Raw genomic sequence first — 22,365 nt, 5'->3', positions numbered from 1 at the left:
GATTAGAATTGATTTATGAAAAAATGTCAAATTCAGAGGTAGATTAAAATTTTAAAAGAATTACTTGTAGATTGTGTCCGGTTCAAACAATTAAAGGAAAATGTATTTTTACTCTTTTTCAAATACAGGAACAGGATACTACATGTACAATATGTGTAGTATCCTGTTTTCCAAGACAGTGATTGTAAGGTTTAGGCAAGCTACTCTGCATGCAGTAGAAAATTGCATGCAGTAGAAAAACTGTGCTTGGTATTCATGCCTCCAGATACATATTATTATCTTTATAGTTTTGAAATTCATCATTACACATCTGCAGATACTTGTCCTCTATCTAGTAATTTAGCATTTCAGTGTTCCTGTCTTTAAAACTGTACCATCAAAAAGTGTATGTAGCCATGATCTCCCTAGTTTCAAATTCTCATAGTTCATTGAAAAGTCAAAGAGATCTATGAGATGTTGCTGAAATGACTGATCAGAATTGAATTATAGTGCTTAATTGGAAAACTGGTTTTACTAAGCATTACAGCATTTTAAAAAAGGTATTCTCCATAACTTCCAAAAACAAATCAAGCCACATTTGCTTATTTTACTATCACAAAAAACATAACTAGCAACATGTGGATTGATGATGAATTTTTCCCTTGCTTCCCTCCATTATAATAGTAAACACAATGAATGATCAAAATGAAAAACTGGCCCAACATAAAGTAGTTTGTTTTTGTCTTTTATCAGGAACCAATGAGAAACAAAGACAGAAGAAAAAGAGCCGATTAAATTGGTTTAATGTGATCAGCGTGATGTCAGTTATACAGTGAAAGCAGCAAAAGGAAACTCATAACATATAAAATATGACCTATTAAAAGTGAATAACCATCCTCAAGCATTGTGAAATAACCATCTTCAGAAATAGCATGTAAACAAAGTAAAATGAGTTAGTGTTATAAAATGCCACCCCCCACCTCCATAGTGAACTGATGTCAGTATAAAACGACCCCCCTGAATTGAGTCTCAACAGTGTGTGTATGTGGAGGATGGGAGGTGACTTTTAATTTGTTTTGCTGCCAGAAATTAACCAGTGTTTGTCCATCTGTGACCTACAGGCCAAGAGACAAATATATGTTACGGATTACATTGGCTATGAAATACAGTGAATTTCCACTCATGTCTACATCAAAATGTTTAAAGTTCAATAATTAAGATCCAGAGTTCATCTCTGGAGAATCCAGCTACAGGATGATTTAACTCATCTTTACAGTGATGATGTCATCTGTAACACAGTCCACACAGTGTGAATTGCTGGTGTGGTCAAGCAGCTTAGCTGACAATTCACGGGATTAAAAATAAAAATGAGAATGTTCACACTCCTCTCCTCTGCAAATGAATACATTTTATTTGGACGCAAGTTGTGGCTAACCGGGGGTGTCTTCTCGACATGAGGAAACACTGAGTCCACACGTGGCTCGGTTGCGTGTCTGTCTGATTATAACGGAATGGCCCAGGTATGCAGCAGGTGGGCCGTTTTGACGGGGCGTTCACACAAAGTTTACAACAACAAACCCCACCCCACCCCCAACTCCAAATTCAGTGGCCCCAGGCAGCACACATACACTACGGCTCTGCAGACAGCGAGAGCCAAACAAACAAAATGCTCTGGACAGCTGACCGTGACCCACAGCAGCGAGAGGCCTCATACAAACGGCAGGACAATGGAATGAGTGAGCACACGAATAAAGACAACATGGCCAGTTTTACACATGACCACATTGACACGGTGGTCAGGAAAGGCTGCCATGGAAGGCCGGCACAGGCCTGCAGTGAGGAGAAGAATGGTCAAAGAATGAGGAAGAGGATGAAAAGTTTTAATTTTTATTTATTTTTTTGTTGTTCTGAGCCCCTGTTCGCTACACTGAGAAAAGAATCCCATGGCTTTTGGAAAGGTCACCGATTTTTCTGAATGGGGGTGGTGTTTTTCCCTGGCCCTGCGGTCTGCCCCATCCTCAACTCCCCTCCAACCCCACCCCTGAAATGACATGCCCCCTCTTCGTCCTCCTCCTCCTCCTCCTCATCCTCCGCTTGGTCCTACACCTCCTTGACCGCGCGCACGTGGATGTTGCTGAAGCACTTGCCCATGGCCTCGAAGAAGGGGTCGCAGAAGGTGTGGATGCAGATGGAGTAGACCCGGCTCAGGCAGTGGATCTCGATCAGGTAGCTCTTGATGCACGGCACCACGGCCCAGATGTGCAGGAAGGACAGGATGGCGAAGAAGATGCCCCACACCAGCGCCAGCGGGATGCCCACCAGTGCTGTCAGAAGCCGGTAGAACCAGTACTTGGTCACCGTGAATGTGGTGAAGCTGGCCTTCCACACGCCATCGAAGCTGTAGGTGCCAGGAGGTTCAGCGATGACATCCTCAAAGTCCACCTGGAGTCGGATGAGATGAAATGGGGGGGGGGGGGGAAACGTTTTATTGTAATTTATTCATCATTGCTATTCAAAACCTACTGATAAACACATTGTGAGCAATCAATGCAACATGACTTTGATTTAATTACCATACAGACAGATTGTGGAAAACACTGACCAAAACATTCAATTTAGAAGTGCTAAATTATTTCTAAATCTTTTTTTTTTTGCAAAAAAAAGAAAAGGTCACCAAATATATAGATGTTTGTTTTTCCCAGTTAAACTACATGCAGTCACTTTCCATATGAAGTAGTGCAGCAATGGACACAATGAAGTTTCCATCATTGAAGACAGAGCCTCATCTGAAGGTAAAAGATCAGACCTCATTAAGACACTTTTCTGCAAGATGTAGCAACTATCAGAAGCAAAGATATATATATATATATATATATATATGGGCTGTGGCTATAACAGGAACACACCACGCTGGAGACAAAACTGTTCCTAGCAGTCATTCCCCACAAGGAAACGGCTGAGATGAAGACATAAGGGCAGCTTCTTTCACTCAACACTGAAGGAGAAAACTGTTCTCTCAGAAAGGTAAACCTTGCATCCTTTAAACAAATAGGCCTGACCAATCACCAACATTCCATCTTGCTTGCATGTGCCCAGGAGTTCACTGGAACTCAGGGGCTGGTGATTTATTGGAAACACACACATATACACACACACGCACACACACACACATACACAGTAATTCATGTGACACTAATAATGCTCAACAGTAATATATCAGATGTAGACGTAAATGAGCTACAAGTTCTTTTTTCTTTGGCTGCTGTTTATTTCATTCATTTACATGCAGTACCGGAATGACAAGATTACTCATAGGAATTTCCATTTTGGTACAGTTATATAACTGATAGGACTGTGTGCATTATTGTGAGATTCCCCAGTAACAAAGTCCATAAACAAATAAATAAATCCTTAGATAATCCATAATCCAATCCCAAAATGAAAAGAAGTATTACTGACTTCCCTGAATTACCTATAATGCACATACTGTGTTACAACATCCAGACAAATGCCATATGGCAAAACTTGAATGGCAGTTCCTTGAAGCTGTAATGATCTTCATTTGAAATCCACAGCCAAAATGGCGGCTTCCCCAATCCATCAAAACAGCAGATTTGGGTTTCTGAAACTCGCTCGATTGAATACGGGATACAATGCAGTGAGACATGCCAAGGTGTCCACTACTGTTGACCAGGGCAAGGAAGGGGATGGTGTGGTGAGATGCCGATGAGATTTGGGGGGTAGGTATGTGGTATTAAATTCATTTATTTATTAATTTATACTATTTAATGCTGGTAAGTTTACATATTTATATTACATGAAGTACAAAGGGCATCTGGTTTGGGATAAACCATTCTTGGCTGAAATTACAAGACATTCTGGCTACCAGTGTTTATAATAGAGACTATTATAAACACTAGCAGAGACCCATTGGTCCATATTACTGTAACTACAACATACTGGTCATGAGAGCTCTAACTAAGCGAGGCTTTAGCATTGACCATGTAGGTATTATGTTGAAAACATTGCCTCATTCTAGCGACGGTAAAAATGCCTCAAAGTAGACAAAGATTCAACAATTTCTGCACAGGCTAAGAACAGAAACAGTGTGTCAATACACACGTCAAGGGGCGCAATGTCACAGCAGCATTCCATACAACTATGAGAACACAGAGCCACTCATTACCAATTACACATCCAGCAAGATCTGGTAGCAACAGTTCTGACAGCAAATTGGCATTCACATTACAGCATGAAACCTGACAATTGTATATTTGCTTGGTTGCCAGTATCATTTTCTTTAACCTTAATTTTTCAGGGTGACTTACATAGCTTACATTCTGTACTTTATTTATTTCTACAGCTTGCTGTATAACTGAAATATTCAGGCTCCACATGGTTTCTTGCTCATGGGTACACTTAACAGAAATAGAATTTGAACCTGCAAACCCTATGGTCACAATCACCACACTGCCACACAAGACTGTAAAAAATGGTCAACTGAAGACTGTACAGCGACACAGCAAATTTCTGGGATTCAAAAATCTGGAGTTAGATTTTTTTTAAAGTGTAAAAGTATTAGATTTCTGGAGTTCCGACCTGTACTCCAATTTGTGTTCAGGTTCCATTCTTTGCAGTGCCATTAGCCATATATGAGCCTAATTTAACTCCACTACGACCTCGTTTTCAGTAGAATTCAAGGTAGACTCTAATCAACAGTGAGGAGGTGTTATTTACTCCAGGCGAAAGAGAGAATGACAGGGTAAGACTGAATTGTTGACAATGTTAGCTATGATTTGCCAGGGGTACTATATTATCTAGCAATTACTTTTAACAATCTATGAAGTGGGTGGTGCAGTGGTGCAGTAGACAGCAGTTACTGCTGCATTTGTGTGGGATTTGCATGTCTCCCCAGGTCCATGTGAGTACCTCCGGGTACTCCCTCATGAGTATGTGAGTGAATGGTATATGTGCCCAGTGATGGATTTGCAAGGGTGTCCAATGCATGCTGGAATAGACTCCAGCCCTCCTGGGACCCTGACCAGGACTAAATTGGTTAGATAGTGATGGAATGAATTTAAAATTCTTCTAAAGTAATTAATTGAATTCCTCGAAAGAGTTCAGTTTCAACTCTTGGAGAGAGTTAAAAGATTTAACTCCCAGAAAAGAGTTAGTTTAACTCTGGGCTAGAGTCCATTCAGTGACACACTATGGTCATACTCAAATTGAGTTGATTCTAACTCCCAGGGAGTTTATTCCAAAGACGAAACTTTGCTGTATGGGGATGACTTTCAGATTTATTCCACATTCCAGCGCCTTATGCCCTTGGATCTGCACAGATGAGCTGGATCCAACAGACGCATGGCACTGCTTAAAGTTCAGTATAAATGTTTACTCCTGTCTGTGGCAGGGCACAAAGGGCTGCAGCTGCAGTGTGTTACTGAGAACGAGCAGAACTGGAGCATTGTGGGGGAGTGCCGCATGTGAAGGTCTGATGTGGCAGTGAGGAGCGAAGACTGAGAGACACTGAGTTGCGTTACTCTCCCACACCGACATAACACTCTGACAAAAACTCTGATATGTATGTATGAAAAAACTGACAAAAGATTACATCATTTCAGTCAAGTCCATGTGCAGCTGGACTATTCATCCTATCTGCTGCTGCTACCGATTATTTGCACATTGGTAGTTTAGTGCAGTGGCAGCTGCACTCTCTTATTTTTCTTTTTCTCCCCCACACAACCACTCCTCTGCAGGAACTCCCTGTGCATGGGGATGCTGGTGCCTTACACCAGTTGACTGAGCAAGACCTGCATAGTATTACTCTGGTCCAGTGTTCTCCCTAATGAGAGCTCTGAGCAGTGCCTACCAAACTCAAATCTTACCTGTATGTTGGCAATCAACAATGTAATTACATGGTTAAAAACCAATAACTGAAACTAAAGGTTCCAAGTTTGATTCTCCAGTGAGGTGCTGTCCTTGTACTTACTGTATAACTAATGCCCTAAGCCTAATTAGGAAATATACAGCTATACAAATGGCAAATACACATATGCAGGTCAGATTACTTCCATAAATGACAACAGTAACAATGCAGGTGATGCACTCTTGATGCTGATGTAAATGAGGCACACACTGGACTATTTGCTTATTAATGAAGTAAACAGTAGCTTTCGTCTCTGCATAGTAACCAAGCGACCTTTAGCTCCACAAATGCTGGCCATATTCATAAAAGGAAAAGTGAATAGAGATGAATTCGGTTGGAAGTGCACATGCAGGAACTGGCTCAGAGTCAGTAAAGGCAGGCCATCCTGTTCCCAGTGCTTATGGAGAGACTGACTCAGAGCTCACAGTGTGAGCAGGATGAGGGGAAGCCTGCAGAGAGGGGATAGACCTTCCTTTTGTTTTCTCAACCTGTAGCTCATTGTGAGTATGTTCCAGGATGGAAGGGAAATCCCACAGACCTGCTCCCTCGCTCTCACCCAAGTGCAAGGGTGTTCCCTTGCCTCACAGGGCAAAGGTTGCTGCTTCAAGCGGGTAACCCCGCTCCCAGAGCCCCAGATCAACTCAAGGAACAAACATTCACCAGAAGGAGTGGAAAGACAGGGCCCAGCAGTCGCATGTGACTTCTGCCATCAACATAATATTTCACAGTTCATTTGTGAGAGGCCATTCTCTGTACACGTCCAGTGTTTTAACTAGTGAATGGATTAAAGGCAGACATTACTAAATGTAGAATAACAATGTTTTACCCACATTCTTTTTTTTCAGGTGCTCAAAAAGACCTGTAGGAACATATACATTTTGTAAACATATCCTTTACACTCACATCCTTTTTGTATTGGTTTGCATATCCCTGGGCAAGGTTAAAGACATGTAGGCTACACTTCTTTCTGGATGGAATTTACGTAACACTATGATGCATTGTCAAAGTTAAAGGAGTATAATAGCGATCAGCTTATTGCTCTCAAGCCCATTGCACTTCACAGAAAGGAGGTCACAATATTCAGGGAATCTACAACAAACAAGCACAACAGTTAATACATTTGAATCTTGTGATTAACGAGGGCGGATGTGTGCAACATTTATAGTAGTAATCGAAAAGCATAGACTGGAGGCAATGCATTTCGCTCCCTTGCTGCATCCTGTTTTAAGACATCCTGTCTCCTAATGCAAAACTGGCCGTATAGGAACTATGCGTAGGTGAATTATAATGCCGTTTGGTAATAGCACTGGGACGCAACAGATGTGCGGCACTTTGGAGCAGCACAAGCAAAGCGTGCTTGTAATGTTTATGGGCTCGCTCATAAACATTTCAATCGCGTACTAAACCATTTAATTTGTCAATTAGTTCCATTAACATTTCAAATGACTGGCTCAACGGTATGCATGCCATTGACAACATATTAACGACAGACTAAAATAGTAAGTTCGTGTTATTAAACACCATATGGATAATTTTTAACTACATGCGCTATATTTGCAATCACACAGTCTTATTATGGTGACCATAATGCCTTATATTAAAAGTCCAACTGAGTTACGTTCAAATGTAACTGAAAAGCAAAGCAATCACACCACGAAAAAGTCGCACGTTGTTGAGGAAACGTAATTGCATTTAACTTTTAACTCAATTTAAATGGGTAGTAGGCACTGACAATGTAAACGTGCTATATGAATACAGAATAACGCGTGACGTAATTCGGTTCAATACTTATATTCTTGCATAAATGGTTGCTACTATAGAATAAAATATTCCTATGCCCTGAACAAAGACAGGCGTGGAAAGTGACTTACCTTTACAACGTCTTCATTTAAGTGCTTGGGGTCCCGGTTGACTAGGTCGATTTCTTTAGTGTGAACATCTTCCAATGTCTTCTCGTTCACGCTGTCGTTATCCATATTTTTGTTGTTTGGTTTGTATATATTTCCTTCGTCTCTAATGAAAGGTGATTTGAGAAATTCCTGGGATTTCGGTTGAGGACAAAAAAAAAGAGGAAAAGAGAGGCAGAATAAAGTTATGCCCGGGCAGCTGGATGACCGGAGCAGGAGTTTGCAGCCTGTCCCTGACTAGGATAGATTTAAGCGGCAGCCGCACCACACCCATCAGGAGCAGCGCCCTAAGTTCTACCGCAAGGGGTCATCAATAAACATCTCTAGCTCGCAAAATGCACACGCAAACTCTTCCAGATGTGGTCTAACGCCGTTCATTCAAATCTGGACCCTACACTCCAAAACATAAAAATGTTTTCTAAATACAAAAACAGTATAACACATTAAAAAGTACAATTTTATAAATTTAAAGAAAATATACAAAACTCAGTTTCTAAATCTAAATTCTTTCCTAAAACTTTATTTCACGTACTTATACCTAAAAGTCACGCAAAGGGATGCTTGTGCAAGCGCAACAAGACAAGTACAATTGGTTTCAGATAGACAGTTCTTTATCTGCATGTGTCAAATAATCCTTCTTTCAATTCTAATTTTGGTCAGTGATACTCTGTAAATATTTAAACATTCATATATATCTTGTTCGATTCTAGTCATGATATGCTGCACACTTTCCAGACATTAACTTCGATGCTTTCGACCAGGGATCACGTAAGAAGTGTTTTTTTAAAAAAATTTTTAAAAAAAGCTTAAGCCGCCGCAAAGCACTGTCACAAGACCAGCGAACTGTGCCGAACGCATAACCTTATCCACTTGGAAAAAAATGCCAAACTGTCTTCAGACCAGTGTCCGTGGGCACCGTACGTTTTTTGAGAAACAAAAAAACGAAAGTGTGCATTAGGCTAGAGCAGGCAGTTTACCTCGTCTGTACCTTCGTCCTGGACTCCTCCAGTCATGGTGTCCTGAACCCGGAATGAGACCTGATTGGTGTGCCGAGGCAATGCAGTAACTTCACAAAGGAAGCACGAGCGTAGGCAAGGAGGCGTGGGGATTACCTCTGTTGTCAGTCGGTAGTGTGGAAACCTTGACAGAAAGTCTTGCCATTTAGGCCTGCCGTTAAGGATGCCGTTAGAGCAGTGTGTGATCTTTCTGACGCTGAAATACGTGTGTTTTGATGTGTAATCATTCACCTGAGAGTTACCAGTAACACAGACGTGAATCTTCATTTAACTAATTGTAATGCTACTCCAGCAATTTCACTTTTGGTAATCTTGGCTGGAGGGGCAAAGCATTGCCTATTAACTGGTATATCTGCATTATATTGTATGTCCTCTATGCTTTATTTCAAAGATTCTGTGTCTGGCATGCATGCAGTGAGGAGCTCAGCCATCTGGGAGGACCACAACGTAGAGCTGCTGCTCCTCTGCAGTGAAAGGAGTCACTTGAGGTGGCTCAGGCATCTGATAAGGATGCCTCCTGGGTGTCAGAAACGTAAAATACAGTATATGACCGAAACTATCTGGACGCCCCTTTGTTCCAGTTAAGGCAAATCTTAATGCTACAGCACACAATCACATTCTGGACGATTTTGTGCTTCCCCAACGTTGTCTGGCCTGCACATAGCAACCCTATCCAACACCTTCGGGATCAATTGGAAAGCCAACTGCGAGCCAGGCCTAATTGCCTAATTGATGCCTGACCACACTAATGCTATTCTGGCTAAATGGAAACAAATCCCTGCAGCAATGCTCCAACATCTAGTACAAAGCCTTCCCAGAAGATAAAATGCATGAGATGTTGGATGTTAGCTGTCCCCATATATAGTTTATAGTTCATGTCATAGGATTGTGACTGGCACCACTATCTCAGGTGTTGATCAGATACTGTATGTTTAAAATTAAATAAAGATTGAAAGTCAGAAATTTCACCTAAATGCATAAAACGTCAAAACAGGAAGCTGTCAGGTACTCTCAGGGTTAAAATATGTCTGGCTTAAATAATACTCACTGTGCCCCACCATGCCCAAATAGTGTAATCTGTTTTTAAAGTTCAGATATTCTAATAGTCTAATGTACATGCAAAGACTATATGCAAAACCTAAACCTGACTGAACCATCTCATTTTATGGGGCCATGCTGTCAGCTAGGAGAAAAAGGGTTATGGCAGGTCAAGAGGACATTTTGAGTATAAATGATTGCAGCATAAAACAGTTGTAAGATTTATTAGTTATCATTTTTTAAAAATAGATTAATTTCAGCTTTGTTTTTATGACTTGGGCTCTCCATGCTCTGTCACAACATAGAACAGCGTTCCACAGACATTTTCCAGTACGAGAAAACATGGGTGTGGCTGTTTAAAAAGCTCTAAACAGGTATGTGATCTTGTTGAACAGAACATTTTTCATTGTTGTCAGCACCCAAGGGCTTCCTTTTGAATATAGAAATCACATACCGAGTTTACAATGCACCTGTATACAACTGTCATTTCAGGAAGTGTATAGAGTGCTACTGTTACCTTTGTCCTGCTTTTGTTTGTGATTGAAATTACCTTATTTGCCAAGTTTTTGAAGTAAAAAAATCCTACCAAAGTGAATTAAATAATCATAACGTGGCAGGTTTCTTTACTGTGAAGCAGTCCTTTTATTTATTTATGACTCCCATGGACGTCCAGATATATTTTAAGAGAGCCCTGGTTAGCATTTCTGTATAATTTGTGTTTAATACATTTATACTTCACTTTTGCTTAGAATGTTGATTTTGGCATTTTTTGGCTGTTGGCATTTTACTGATGGGTGCACACCTGCAGACTTACTCAGAACAGGAGGTCCTCTGGGTATGCAAATATATATTTAACCATGCGATCACACCAGGGATACAGGAAGAACATGCAAATACGCTGCACTGAAAACAGGCAGTGTCCCAGTGAACAAATGACTGGCATATGTCTTATTGGAATTATTGGCTCAGAGTTACCTCATGAATGAACCATGACTGCAAAACAGAATTCCATTCGTACAAGTATAACAAACTTAAAGACAGGAATATTACAGCTTCCTCAGCCAAGTTCTTTGTGACAATTGATAGTGCTTCTAAAATGTAGACGTACAAAAAAATATTTTCAGCTTGTGTCAATTTATTACAGCATTCAGCACTTACTGACAATGGTGTAGCCAGAAATTCCTTTTGGGGGGAAAACTCTTACAATTTCCCTGTAATCCTTGTGGGGGTCCAAACTTCCCCTTGGATATATCTCTGCTTGGTGGAGCTAAAACCATGGCACAGAAATCTACACATGTAAATCTACACAATTGCTGTAGTATAAATCCCTCAGGGGGGACAAGATATGGATTTTATGAATATACATTTTATAGAATGCCTTAGATGTTATGATTTAACAGTTCCCTCAATAAACCATGTTGAGATTGGAGTCTGCTCTCCCCAACCCCAATCATGAGCTATGCTCTGTGGTGCTGTTTCTTATGGAGTTCATGACCTATGCAGGCAATATGACCATTCCACATACCAGTGCATTATCATTGTTCACACTCTCATACTTAACATTTCTTCTGTCTCTCAACAGAAGTCAACAGAATCAGAAATACACACATAACATAACATAAAATTAACCCTTTATTTGGCCAAGACAATGCACCGCAAATTTCCACCTTGGACAATATATTAGTTATTAGGTCCAAATATACACTTTCACAAAAACTTCCCATCAATTAGAAATCTTTACACCGGATTGCACAGCAATGGATATCAATGTACCTATTCAAAGCCAATGATGTTTTCTAATAAATTCATTGGAAACATGTAAAATTTTAACTTTTATCAACACAGTTGATTATACATTGTTATGAAAATCATTAACCTGGTTTATACATAACAATATACAGTAAAATTCATGAACAATATATCTTTTTCAGTATCTTTTTCACTAGGTACATAACTTATATTTATGGATAATTTATCTGGTATGTTTTAGGATTATTCTGTTAAATATTCTCAAGGCATGTTCCTGGCCTGCAGCCATGTTCAAAACAGTTGAAACAAAACATCAGAATACATCACAGAGAGGCACTGGCAAAAGTCAAATATTATATGAGAAAGATAACAGTTAACACAAAAAAGAGAGATGTTTAGTTTTACAGAACATCTGGTTGATCCACATTTCACTTAGAAAATGAGTATCAATGAAAGGTGGACAAACAGAATAAACAGCATGAAAGATATAATAGCATAAATAATAAATTACTCACCCGATACATTATATGAAAATATACCAAAAACCACACATTTTCATCCATAAAACACTTCCATTAAATTACTCTTCAGTCATTAGCCTCATAATTGATATACCACTATGTTATATACCACTTTTAAAACTCATATAATAACAATGTTTCATCAAATTAAATGCAATGCAGTTTAAATAAAATAATATTTTTTAAAGAACTTCAGGTGCAATACAGTAGTATGAAAATATCTTAACCTTCAAAACTGGCCTGCAGATAGTAAGCAATGTGCTGCATATATTCATTCAGATATAATATGGTAATGTATGCTCTTCATGTCATATTCAAAACACCCTATATTTCAGCCATACGAATATATCAAAGAAGTAAAAGCTATTCAGTATTGTACTGCACATAAATAACATTTCTAACTCGACTGCTACATGATTGCTGCCACAATTACATTTGACTTTGTAAAACTAAAATAAAACATCCTGCATCAAAACAAAGGAATGAAAAGAACAGATTTGGTCACAAATGACAAAACAAAGTTACTTTCTGTGTTCCTGTGGGCCATCCTCATTTCAGTTGTATGTGGGTTTGACGTTAATGGTGGACAGACACCTGCCCATGCTGTGGAAGAGAGGAGCAATAAAGGTGTCCATCAAACTCCTCCAGATGGTTTGGACTGAGGGCAAGACCATCATACAGCCTTGTACCGCTGGAATCACAATCCTGACAGAAAAAGGAATGAAAGCTGAACAATCTAATTCACATTGAAATAACACTGCCTACCAACAATACAATGTTCAATGCTGCTGTAATATCCAATGAATAGTTACAGATAAAAAAAACATGTTGCCATTAAGTCAGATAAGAGTGCAAACATTCTGGAATTTAAAACACTCCCCTTTCCCCTTGTTTGTGGAGCAGGACATTCCTCAACACTCCCATGAAATATTTTCCATTTTCACTCATTTAAAATGGTCTCTGCATTACTGCCACTTGCTTAGCGAATGCCAACGGACTTTTAATGTCGAAAATTTCTCTGGAGTGTTAACCCGTTTATTTTACGATTAATGATCTAAAATTTAATGTTAAATGTTAAAACTGACAAGTGAACTGCATGTACCAATGCCAGACTCGTGGGTCTCCATTTAATTATGTGCCAATGTAAACAGGTAGCGAACGAGACTGTCGAAAACATGTACTAGTCTAGACTAAAATAAGAGCATGCAATGCCCATACCAAATATGTATACAGCTGAGGATTGCGAAGAGAATTCCGGCAACGAAAGACATTGGAATAGCAAGCAGCGTGGTCAGTAGTCGATAGAAGGCATATTTAACCAACTCAAACACAGCGTGACTTCCGATCCACACTTTGTCAAAACTGTGAGTGCTGCTTGGTTCACCGATGACATCGTCAAACCCAACCTGTGAACAAGACAGAATGTTTTGAAACGGCACCTTCCCAAAGGACCTCAAGCAAGGCAACACACATCACACAAAAACAGTGCATTCAGGTCGGCGCTCAGGTTATCTTGCAACTGCGAAAAGATATCTGGCACACTCTCACTTATTAAGTTTACCTGTTCGACAATCCTGGACAGTTGGTACAACATTTATAAACCCCATCATTTATTGAACTAGGCTATGTGTTATTCTTATTATTGTGATACACGTTTCTTTCAAAATCGAAAGTGATAAAAAAAAACGTAGAAAAAGATTCACTAGGCTATACAAATTAAGTCTCACTCAACATAGTAGCCTAAAGGCTACGGGCTACAGCTTCAACGAGCTACTTTTGCACCCCGCCCGTCATACGCATGCTCTCAATTTACCTTTAGGTGCTCGTTAATTTGATGCGGATCTCGATCCGGACCTGACGAGATTGCTTTCTCCTTTTTGGCCAGAAAAGGATCAATTGATCGACTGAACTCATCTTCACTCATAATGACACTTGTTTCTGATTTTTCCTTTTCGAGTCCCATTTTGAGCTCAGAACAGGCACTGAGCGAGCTGTAGTCAGTAGCGTTCCAGGCGATTGGACTGCAGCGAGATACCCACGCCCCGTGCCGAAAGCTGCGCTGTGTGGGGTAGACTCAACAACCGCTCTGGTCACGATCTCCACCATTTCTTCATAATTGAGCTACTTCAAAAATAGAATTATTGCATATTGATACACTGACTATCCTTTCATATGATGGTTGAAAAGACGTTTATTTCCAATTTCTATGGAATAAACCTGATTTATAGCGTGTCGGGTAACCATTATCCAAGAAATGTGCAAGATTTTAAAGGTCTTGGACTACTGAAGCAAGTGAAATAATGATCTTAATTTGTAGTTAGCATTTTTATAACAAATATAAATATCTGTTCAATAAAAAAAATGCACTAACATAATATAGAAAACCGTGTAGGCATTTCATTAGTCTCACATTCCTTGAAATCCGCCCTGCTGGAATAGTTTAAGTATACAGAGTGTTCCTGTTAGTGAAGAAAGCAGTGGCGAAGGACAACTGGAGAACGGGGCATTCTTTTGTGAAATTCATTCAGTCCCCCGAAAACATCTAAAAATATCAAAATAAGCTCCTGACAACTTCATCAAGGAAAATGTGATAATCAGAAAATCGTTATGATCAGAGTATATTTACCGTTCATAATTTGGGATGAAGAGACCAGATCATGACCTAGCTATCTTGATGATTAAAAGAGTATCCCATAGCATGCATATACGTCTAGGTTATGTCATGATGGCAATTTAAAAAAAATGCCTATGTTATTTGATGCAATTTTTAAGGATAGGACTAGATTTGCATAGAATAATTATTTTCAAAACATATTTCTTGGAAGAAAGGTGGTCTATACCATATTACAAAAATGTCATTCTTCATTACAAATCATCAAGCCATGCTGCAGGGGATGAGTGAAGTAGTACAGGTGTGGTGCCCAGTGCACGCCTATTGGTTTCTGTGTTACTGTGCCAACTGAACTATTAGAGATTGCTGATGACATCATGTTTTAGACATCATGTTTACAACTGCAGGGACCTGTAGCTTTCCTGCCTTTACAAAATATTGAGGACTGGGCTAAGTTTAGGGGCTTCACCCAAAAGTGGATCCCAAGCTAAGTGGTATCAGCAATGATATTCTATATGTTGATCTGAGAATTTTGGTACTAGATCAAAAATTGAATTTTTGCAAAAACTGGGAGACCAGACAATCAACCTTTACAGTATACTTTGTCTACTTCAGAGTGGGGTTTATTAAATTGATGGAGGTGGTCAGTACATGATCTATTCAGTAAATAGAATATATTAGCATAAGACTCATTAGAACATATTCTTTGTAAGGATGACAATCAGGACTCCATGCTCACTCCCTCTCTACTGGTGGTTGCTGGGCACTGTGGGAGATGTTCTTTTCCATGACCATGGAAGTTCGTTGTTTTTCCTACACTACCATCATGAAGATGTTTGGTTTCCTGAAGATTGCATTTTAAGTTGCAGAATTTTAGGGTAATCCTTTATTTCCATGTGAACTAAACCTTTTCAGTCTCACTTCACATATGGGACATGTAAGCATACTGAAACAGAACACTTGGATAGCACATGCAAATAATATCCCTACAGGCTGTTGGATTACAGTTGTGGTCTGTTCCCAGGTGACTTTCCCACAACAGCTATGGTCTCAATGAGAACATTCGTCAGCAGAGTAGCTAACTCTGAGCCAGGTGTTTTCTACCAGACAAAATCCTATAAAATCATATAAATGAATCCATATCACAGTTATGGTTAAGATTTAAAAAAAGAGAGGTAATTGCTTTGTTGTCTGTTTAGATTCATATATCACATACTGTACTTAAATGTCTGCATAGTTAGAAGTCTGCATGCTTCCTGATGTGCTGATATGCAAACAGGGTGTTATTTGTAAAGCATTGAAAAAAAAAAGAAAGTCACAGCAGAGCATGACAGTGTAGCCAAAGCGCATCAGTGAGAACAGAGGAGTGCATCAGTGAGAACAGAGGATCAGTGAGAACAGAGGAGTGCATTTTCAGGCAAGCGTTTCACACAATAAACCCAGGGATTCCGGGGATTACACGTGGGCACGTGTTTCTGACAGCAAAGCATTCAGGCGGCGTGAGGACAGAGCTGCCTTCCAGCCACATGGGACTGTACAGGAGGACCTGACAATTGGGCAAAGGCTGGTGGGTCAGTTGTGTACTTGCACAGCCTGCCCAAGCAGATTCGGTGATCATTCTTTAAATGGCTATAACAGAGCAACCAATATTTTTAAAATGTGATCTCTCTCAAATGCCTGTTTATGAGTCACAGGAATGGGAAACTACTGTCACAGGATCAACACAAATTTTCCAGGGATTGATTTGGATTTCATTTTCTAAAACTCAGTCCCGAGGCACATCACCCATGTCATAGAACAGCCAAAGAACACATACGTATTCACTACCATTGATTATTATTAGTCACTATGTACTATAGATGATATTAAGTAAAGGTTTCCATTTAAAAAAAAACTGAATTTGAAATATTAATTTGTAATTATGTCTGTCAAGATTTTGGCCATCTTGTAATCCAGACTGAAGACCCAGCTCTTCAGACTGCAGCTCAGCTCCTTCAGCTCCTTCACCACTGTAGCGGTGCACTTTTACTTAGCCCTGACACCTGATTAATTCTTTTTTTTCAGAGCCTGCAGTCTTTGCTGTTCTGCATTTAATGTAGTTTAATGCTCATTAGGGTTGTTTTTTCTTGATTGTGTAACTTAGTTTAATGTTCAATAGGGTAGTTTATGAATTGTCAACCAGGTCTTCATTTTTTCCACTTGTGGTCTTTCTTGGGGCTATACTTCACCCCTTTAGGGAATTCCTGCACTCCTGAACTTTGCACTTGCATTTGCATTGTAATTTACTCTGGATAATACTCTGGGTTACTAAATCTCAGTAAAATTTTGCAAATGCATTGTTTTTCTACATTTGACCTTAACACCATTATGAGAAAAGTTTATGAAGGCAGGCTGTGTTAGAAAATAGTGAAAATACATGTCTCCTGTTCATCTTTTAGCTGTTATTGTGAAGCTCAGTTTTGTCAGCAGCTGTGCAGATATTGCTGTTGACCATTTTCTGAATGACTTCTACAAACAGCAAGCTTTCAGACACACTGATAACAATTCATTTGTGTGTGTGTTAATCCTGTTAAGCCACATGCTACATGGCTCATCTTAGGTATCAGTATGACAGGCCTGCTCATCACCTACTGTACTGCACATGCAAAGTCTGTCTACACGTTCACCATGGCCCTGAGTTCATGAACGCTGACAACAAAGCTCCCCTTTTAGGTATTCTATGATACTGTCATTTTGTTTGACTTAAAAAATAATAATGCAAAATGTATTCCTTGATAAATTCACTTTTTTATGTATGAATAATCATTTGCACACCTTAACAGCTCCTCTCAAAATAAAATGAGTGTTGGTATGGTTTGTTATTTGATATTCCACGATATTTTAATTTTGTATGATTTTAAAAACATGGTGCAAAATGTAATCCCTTAGGAAGTAGCATAGTTTTAAAGGTATGGGGAAAAAATCTGAATAACAACCCGTGTCACTGTTCATTTTGTGTTTTGGTTTTCCCTTCTGTGAAGTTTAATAGTGTTGTTTTGTCTGCAGCATTGTCTGTGGCTGTTCCTGTTTGTCAAGTTTCTTTCCATACCAACATTGTCCTCCCTGAAAGGCTAGTCGTACTGGCTTGTCCTGAATAATTCTGTAAGGACTGTTCAGACATATCTCAACAGTTCTGGATATTTCAATCCTTTACACAAGCACTGACATGTGCATACACATACACACACTAATTTATAGGATTCTGTTTACTAGAAGCAAGCAATTGGGCAGCTGTGTAGCATATGGGGTCACTATATATATGTTTTAGCAATAAGGCTGCAGGTCTTATTTTTTCATTAAAATGCCACTGAGACTTGTGCACGTTGCTCTTCCTGAATTGCTTCAGTCAATATTCAATGGATGGATGGATGGGGGTAAGTATAACAAATGGATAATAAGTAACATACACAATGTCAGGCTGTGTGGACATGGCAATCTGCTCAGAAAATGAATATAATTATTCCAGAAATTCTAGAACATTCCATTGTTGCAAAGCAGTTTCTTCTTGAATTATTAAATTGATTTTGAACTTGGTATTGTAGGCCAGATTACATGAGCCACGAGGGAATACTTTGGAAAGGAAAACATTGAAAACCTGTTCTTCCTGTAAGAGTTTGTGACCCCTGCAGTGGACCATAATGTGTTTCATTAATGACCTTCCCTTTGGGTGTTCTGTACATGTTCGGGAGATTCTTTCCATTGAAGGTTTTCCAATAACCGCATTCCAAAGCTAGCGGTATTCTCTGGTGAGTTATCTAAGGCTTCCTGTGCTTCTTGATGAGGAAACAACTATCATCAGTGCTCCTTGGAAACAATGACATCAATGCATCCCCCATCAGGAGCAAGTTCCTATTAAGCTGACCCTGAAAATAATGCCTTTTTCAGTGCAGGCCTGCTGTCTCTCAACACACCTGTGCTCCTGAACTCTGTACAACCCTGAGGATACATAACACGTCCAGGGGAAAATGCAAAGGCTTTTCTGACTCCCCCTGTGTTCCTCTCCCCAGGGCTGACAAAGCCACATTCCACTTACTTATTTCCATGAAGGAAAGTTTTTCCTTATCTCCAGAGTAACAGTTTCACTGTGCAGGGCAATGGAAATTGAGCCTGGGGCAGGATATGTACCTGGGAGATTGTGCTGTGCTGTGCTGTGCTGTACGGGGATTGCTAGTGCCTCCCAGTGGGAACACTGCCCTCACCTCTTCAGGTGCCCTCACCCTCGGGCACTTCATCCAGGCAAAAAATGTCACAGCAAAAAAGGGTCCTCTCATTATGCATCTGTACATTTCCAGTCACAAATTTTTATAACCACTAAAAAAATTATTGAATTCCTAAGCATCTCTAATTAGAAATATTACATTGCGGAGACAGCTCAAGTCAAGGCTGTGACTGACTTGAGGCTAAGTGTGATATGAGCAATGTCTATTCTTCTCCTGTCAGCACCACAAATTAGAAAATTGTAATTGATCATCTTCAAAACTGTGTTGGCTTTTCTGGAATAGTACTAAAATGGATTCAATCATATCTAACATGTAGACAGTTGTTTTGTGAGAATATACACCATAGATGTTTGAAATTATCTATATTTCAAATACGAATTCCAAAAGACTCTACAGCTCTATTCTTTACACATGCAGCCCCTTAGCAGAGTAATTAAACAACACAATATTAATTTTCATTCTTTTGACGATGATACACAAATGTACATCTCTGTGTTGCCTGAGAATAAACACTCAATCAGTATGATGTGTAGCAGATATAGCTTTGAATGTTACAGAATTTTAAAAATTTATCTGAAAACTCACCTGAATAATTTACTGTTGCATCATTCACCACCAGAACTCATCTATTTTTGTCATTGCTATTTTAGCATTCTTTTATCTACTCCTTTTTAGAAATGTAAATGTCTTGTTTATTTTTTTCAGAGCTTATGTGTTCTACTGTACGCATTTTGGGCAAATTGTAAATTAAAGTATTCATTTTTTATTTATTAATATGGGACGGATAAATGAATGCAGTTAACGGCTAAATAAAACAAGGCTAAACAAAATAAGGCTAAACAAAAGAACTGAAAGAATCAAGCTCATAATTCACTGGTTGTGACAGCAGTGCCCGCCTTTCTGCCCTCTAGTGGGAAATTATTTTTGCCATTGCATATCAAGGGAGCCACTCACTGAGAAATTGTGTGTGTGTGTGTGTGTGTAGGTGTGTAGGTGTGCATGTAAGTGAGTGAATGAATGGGAAGGTGGGGGAGTGAAGGACAAGATAGTTTCAAGCCCAGCTCTCTCTAGCCAACTGAGAAAATCAATGATTTATGAAATGACAATGTTATTGCAAATAATTCATAAAGTAAGCCCCTAAGCCTGGTAATGAATAGGTGACTCCACCAATTCATTCACAGTGGGGGATTTCTTCGTTCACATAGTAAAGAAATGAAACCATGGCATGGCATGGTGGTGCTCACAACAGAATTAACTAAAAAAAAAAGCATGATGACAAAAATAATAAAGTTACAGCTTATTATGGATCAATAGTTATTCTTTGTATTTTTACTGCATGGAAAGAATCCTTCCAGCACACTGATAACTCACACTGATAAAGACAAGTGTAGAAAAAGACTGGACAAGAACAGTGCAGCTTTTTGCTCTATTTTGTTCTATTTGCATGTCTTTCTCCAGTGACCAGTGCAGAGAGGGAAACCTGTTACCTCCCATTGGTGCAAGGACATTTTTCTCAGTGAAAACTAATCTTTCCATGTCCAGTGAAAGACATGGAAACAGCTTGTGCACAGACTACACACCCCATCATGGTTAATTTTGCAGTTATACAAGCAGCAGTTCCACAAGGTGTCTTCATTGATATTAATGTTTTTTTTTAAATACCTGAGGGCAATATTATTTTTCCCAGACAGGAAGGACAGAGGTTTCTGCATGTCTCCTTGCATAATGGTGTAATCCAGTGTCAGAAATATTATCTCTTCATCTCATTAAAAACGCTGGGACATGACCTTCAGCCATGTGAGGGTAAACGCACCAGGACCCCACATGATACCTCAGGCGCAACAACCCAGTGAAGCGTATGTTTTCCAGGGAGAAATGCAACACATTTGCCAGGTAAATGACACACTCTGTGATGAGAGCTCCTTTACCCCTCCCCCTCAACCCCTCAGCTCAGCAGTGAGTGATGGAACACACTTAGAAGACACTCATGCACGGTCAGCCAGTCATAACCCTACAGACCATAGAAAATTAATCTAAAATAAAATGGCTAACCTATGAACTCATTTCCAATGAGTTGACCAGGGGCGATGTGGACAGGATATGTCTAATGCATTTCCTACTTAGGCCTTGTTTTTTGAGGTGAGAGGAAGAAAATGGGCACTGGTTAAATATTCTAATTTTATTATGGTTTGACAAATGGTCAACTTCAAAGCTCCTCTGGAGGGATCTGCTTTCTGCATGTGATTAGGGTGGAAAGCCACCATGTCTACTTATCTTAAGGCCCTTATCTTACACATATTTTAAATATGAAAAATGTTACCTCATGAGTCATGCCTTTACAGATTTGCCTCTAACTGATGCTTTCCATGAAAATACTAAAAAGTTAAGTTTATCTGGAGTTACAATGTCTTTATTCTAACCACTGAGCTTCTGCAACATCATGTTTCCCTTCTATGGAGCCAAAAAGGAATAACTAAGTGTGGCAGCACAATTGTATTTACCTGGTACTCACTACAGCCCTCAAAGCCAATGTCATCTGAAGTGACTGGCAGGGATTTAACAAATCACATGATGTGATAGATAGTTCAGAATGCTATGGGTAGATTCTCAACTGTAGTGTAGACACCACAGGGAGGAGTTTAACATGGTAAATGGTAAATGGACTGCATTTATATAGCGCTTTTATCCAAAGCGCTTTACAATTGATGCCTCTCATTCACCCATTCACACGCACACTCACACACCAATGGTGATAGCCAGACTGACCAACTAACTTCTGAAAATCACGCTAAATAAATACAGCTGAAACTGAATGGAGATTTAGTGACTTTACAGATTATTCAACTTTTAGATCTTTCACTTTTCTCCTCATACCACCTGAAAGTGCAAGACTGCCTCATTAAGTGCCTGTTACTAAGGCAGGAGATGCAAGACGTCTTCCACACAGAATAAACCACTCTGAAAATTCTAGACCTGTCATTACTCATTGTGGAGATGTGAAGATTTTGGAGGAATTCTTGGTGAAATGCGCAGTTGAAAAAAGTATGTGGTGTTTGGCTTTGATTTATCTTGGACAGCTCAAACATAGTTTATCAGAATCATAAAACAGTCTTTAGTAACGACCCATCCTTCTTATCTATCAGGATTCTTTAACCGCTTATTCTTAGGAGCCAGATTGAATAAAAAATTTGACATATGGGACTAATCTTCAAACAATGTTTGAAAAAGATGCATTGTATGTATGTAAACAGCATTTTATGCTTAGCTGTTACTAACTGGTCTGTCACTGGCAAGATTAATGGTGGCATTTGGCCCTGGGCCACAAGTTCAACAGCCTTGCTGTATATAATAGGAAAGCC

General features: G+C 39.4%; 2 protein-coding genes across 4 annotated transcripts; both read right to left on the bottom strand.

The window, feature by feature from the left end:
• Positions 1 to 765: 765 nt before the first annotated feature.
• cav1 (caveolin 1) lies at positions 766 to 8,948 on the bottom strand. 2 transcript variants are annotated; one of them, XM_064343036.1, is made up of 3 exons: positions 8,790 to 8,948; positions 7,777 to 7,944; positions 766 to 2,421 (listed from the first exon to the last, which is right to left on the bottom strand). In XM_064343036.1, exons 1-3 carry the CDS (start codon positions 8,823 to 8,825, stop codon positions 2,080 to 2,082), a joined length of 546 nt encoding a protein of 181 aa, XP_064199106.1. In that variant the 5' UTR covers positions 8,826 to 8,948; the 3' UTR covers positions 766 to 2,079. The 2 variants fall into 2 exon arrangements, with proteins under 2 accessions (XP_064199106.1, XP_064199107.1); XM_064343037.1 differs by having other exon boundaries at positions 8,801 to 8,925.
• A 2,537-nt stretch (positions 8,949 to 11,485) lies between these two features.
• On the bottom strand, positions 11,486 to 14,209 carry cav2 (caveolin 2). Of its 2 annotated transcripts, none has more exons than XM_064343039.1 (3): positions 13,950 to 14,209; positions 13,355 to 13,542; positions 11,486 to 12,841 (listed from the first exon to the last, which is right to left on the bottom strand). In XM_064343039.1, exons 1-3 carry the CDS (start codon positions 14,097 to 14,099, stop codon positions 12,691 to 12,693), a joined length of 489 nt encoding a protein of 162 aa, XP_064199109.1. In that variant the 5' UTR covers positions 14,100 to 14,209; the 3' UTR covers positions 11,486 to 12,690. The 2 variants fall into 2 exon arrangements, with proteins under 2 accessions (XP_064199109.1, XP_064199110.1); XM_064343040.1 differs by lacking the exon at positions 13,950 to 14,209 and adding an exon at positions 13,698 to 13,924.
• Positions 14,210 to 22,365: the final 8,156 nt, after the last annotated feature.

The sequence above is a fragment of the Anguilla rostrata genome, chromosome 7, assembly GCF_018555375.3.
Source record: "Anguilla rostrata isolate EN2019 chromosome 7, ASM1855537v3, whole genome shotgun sequence".
NCBI classification, from domain to species: domain Eukaryota; kingdom Metazoa; phylum Chordata; class Actinopteri; order Anguilliformes; family Anguillidae; genus Anguilla; species Anguilla rostrata.
The sequence above is the reverse complement of the archived record's forward strand: the minus strand, read 5'-3'. Positions and strand labels throughout refer to the sequence as shown.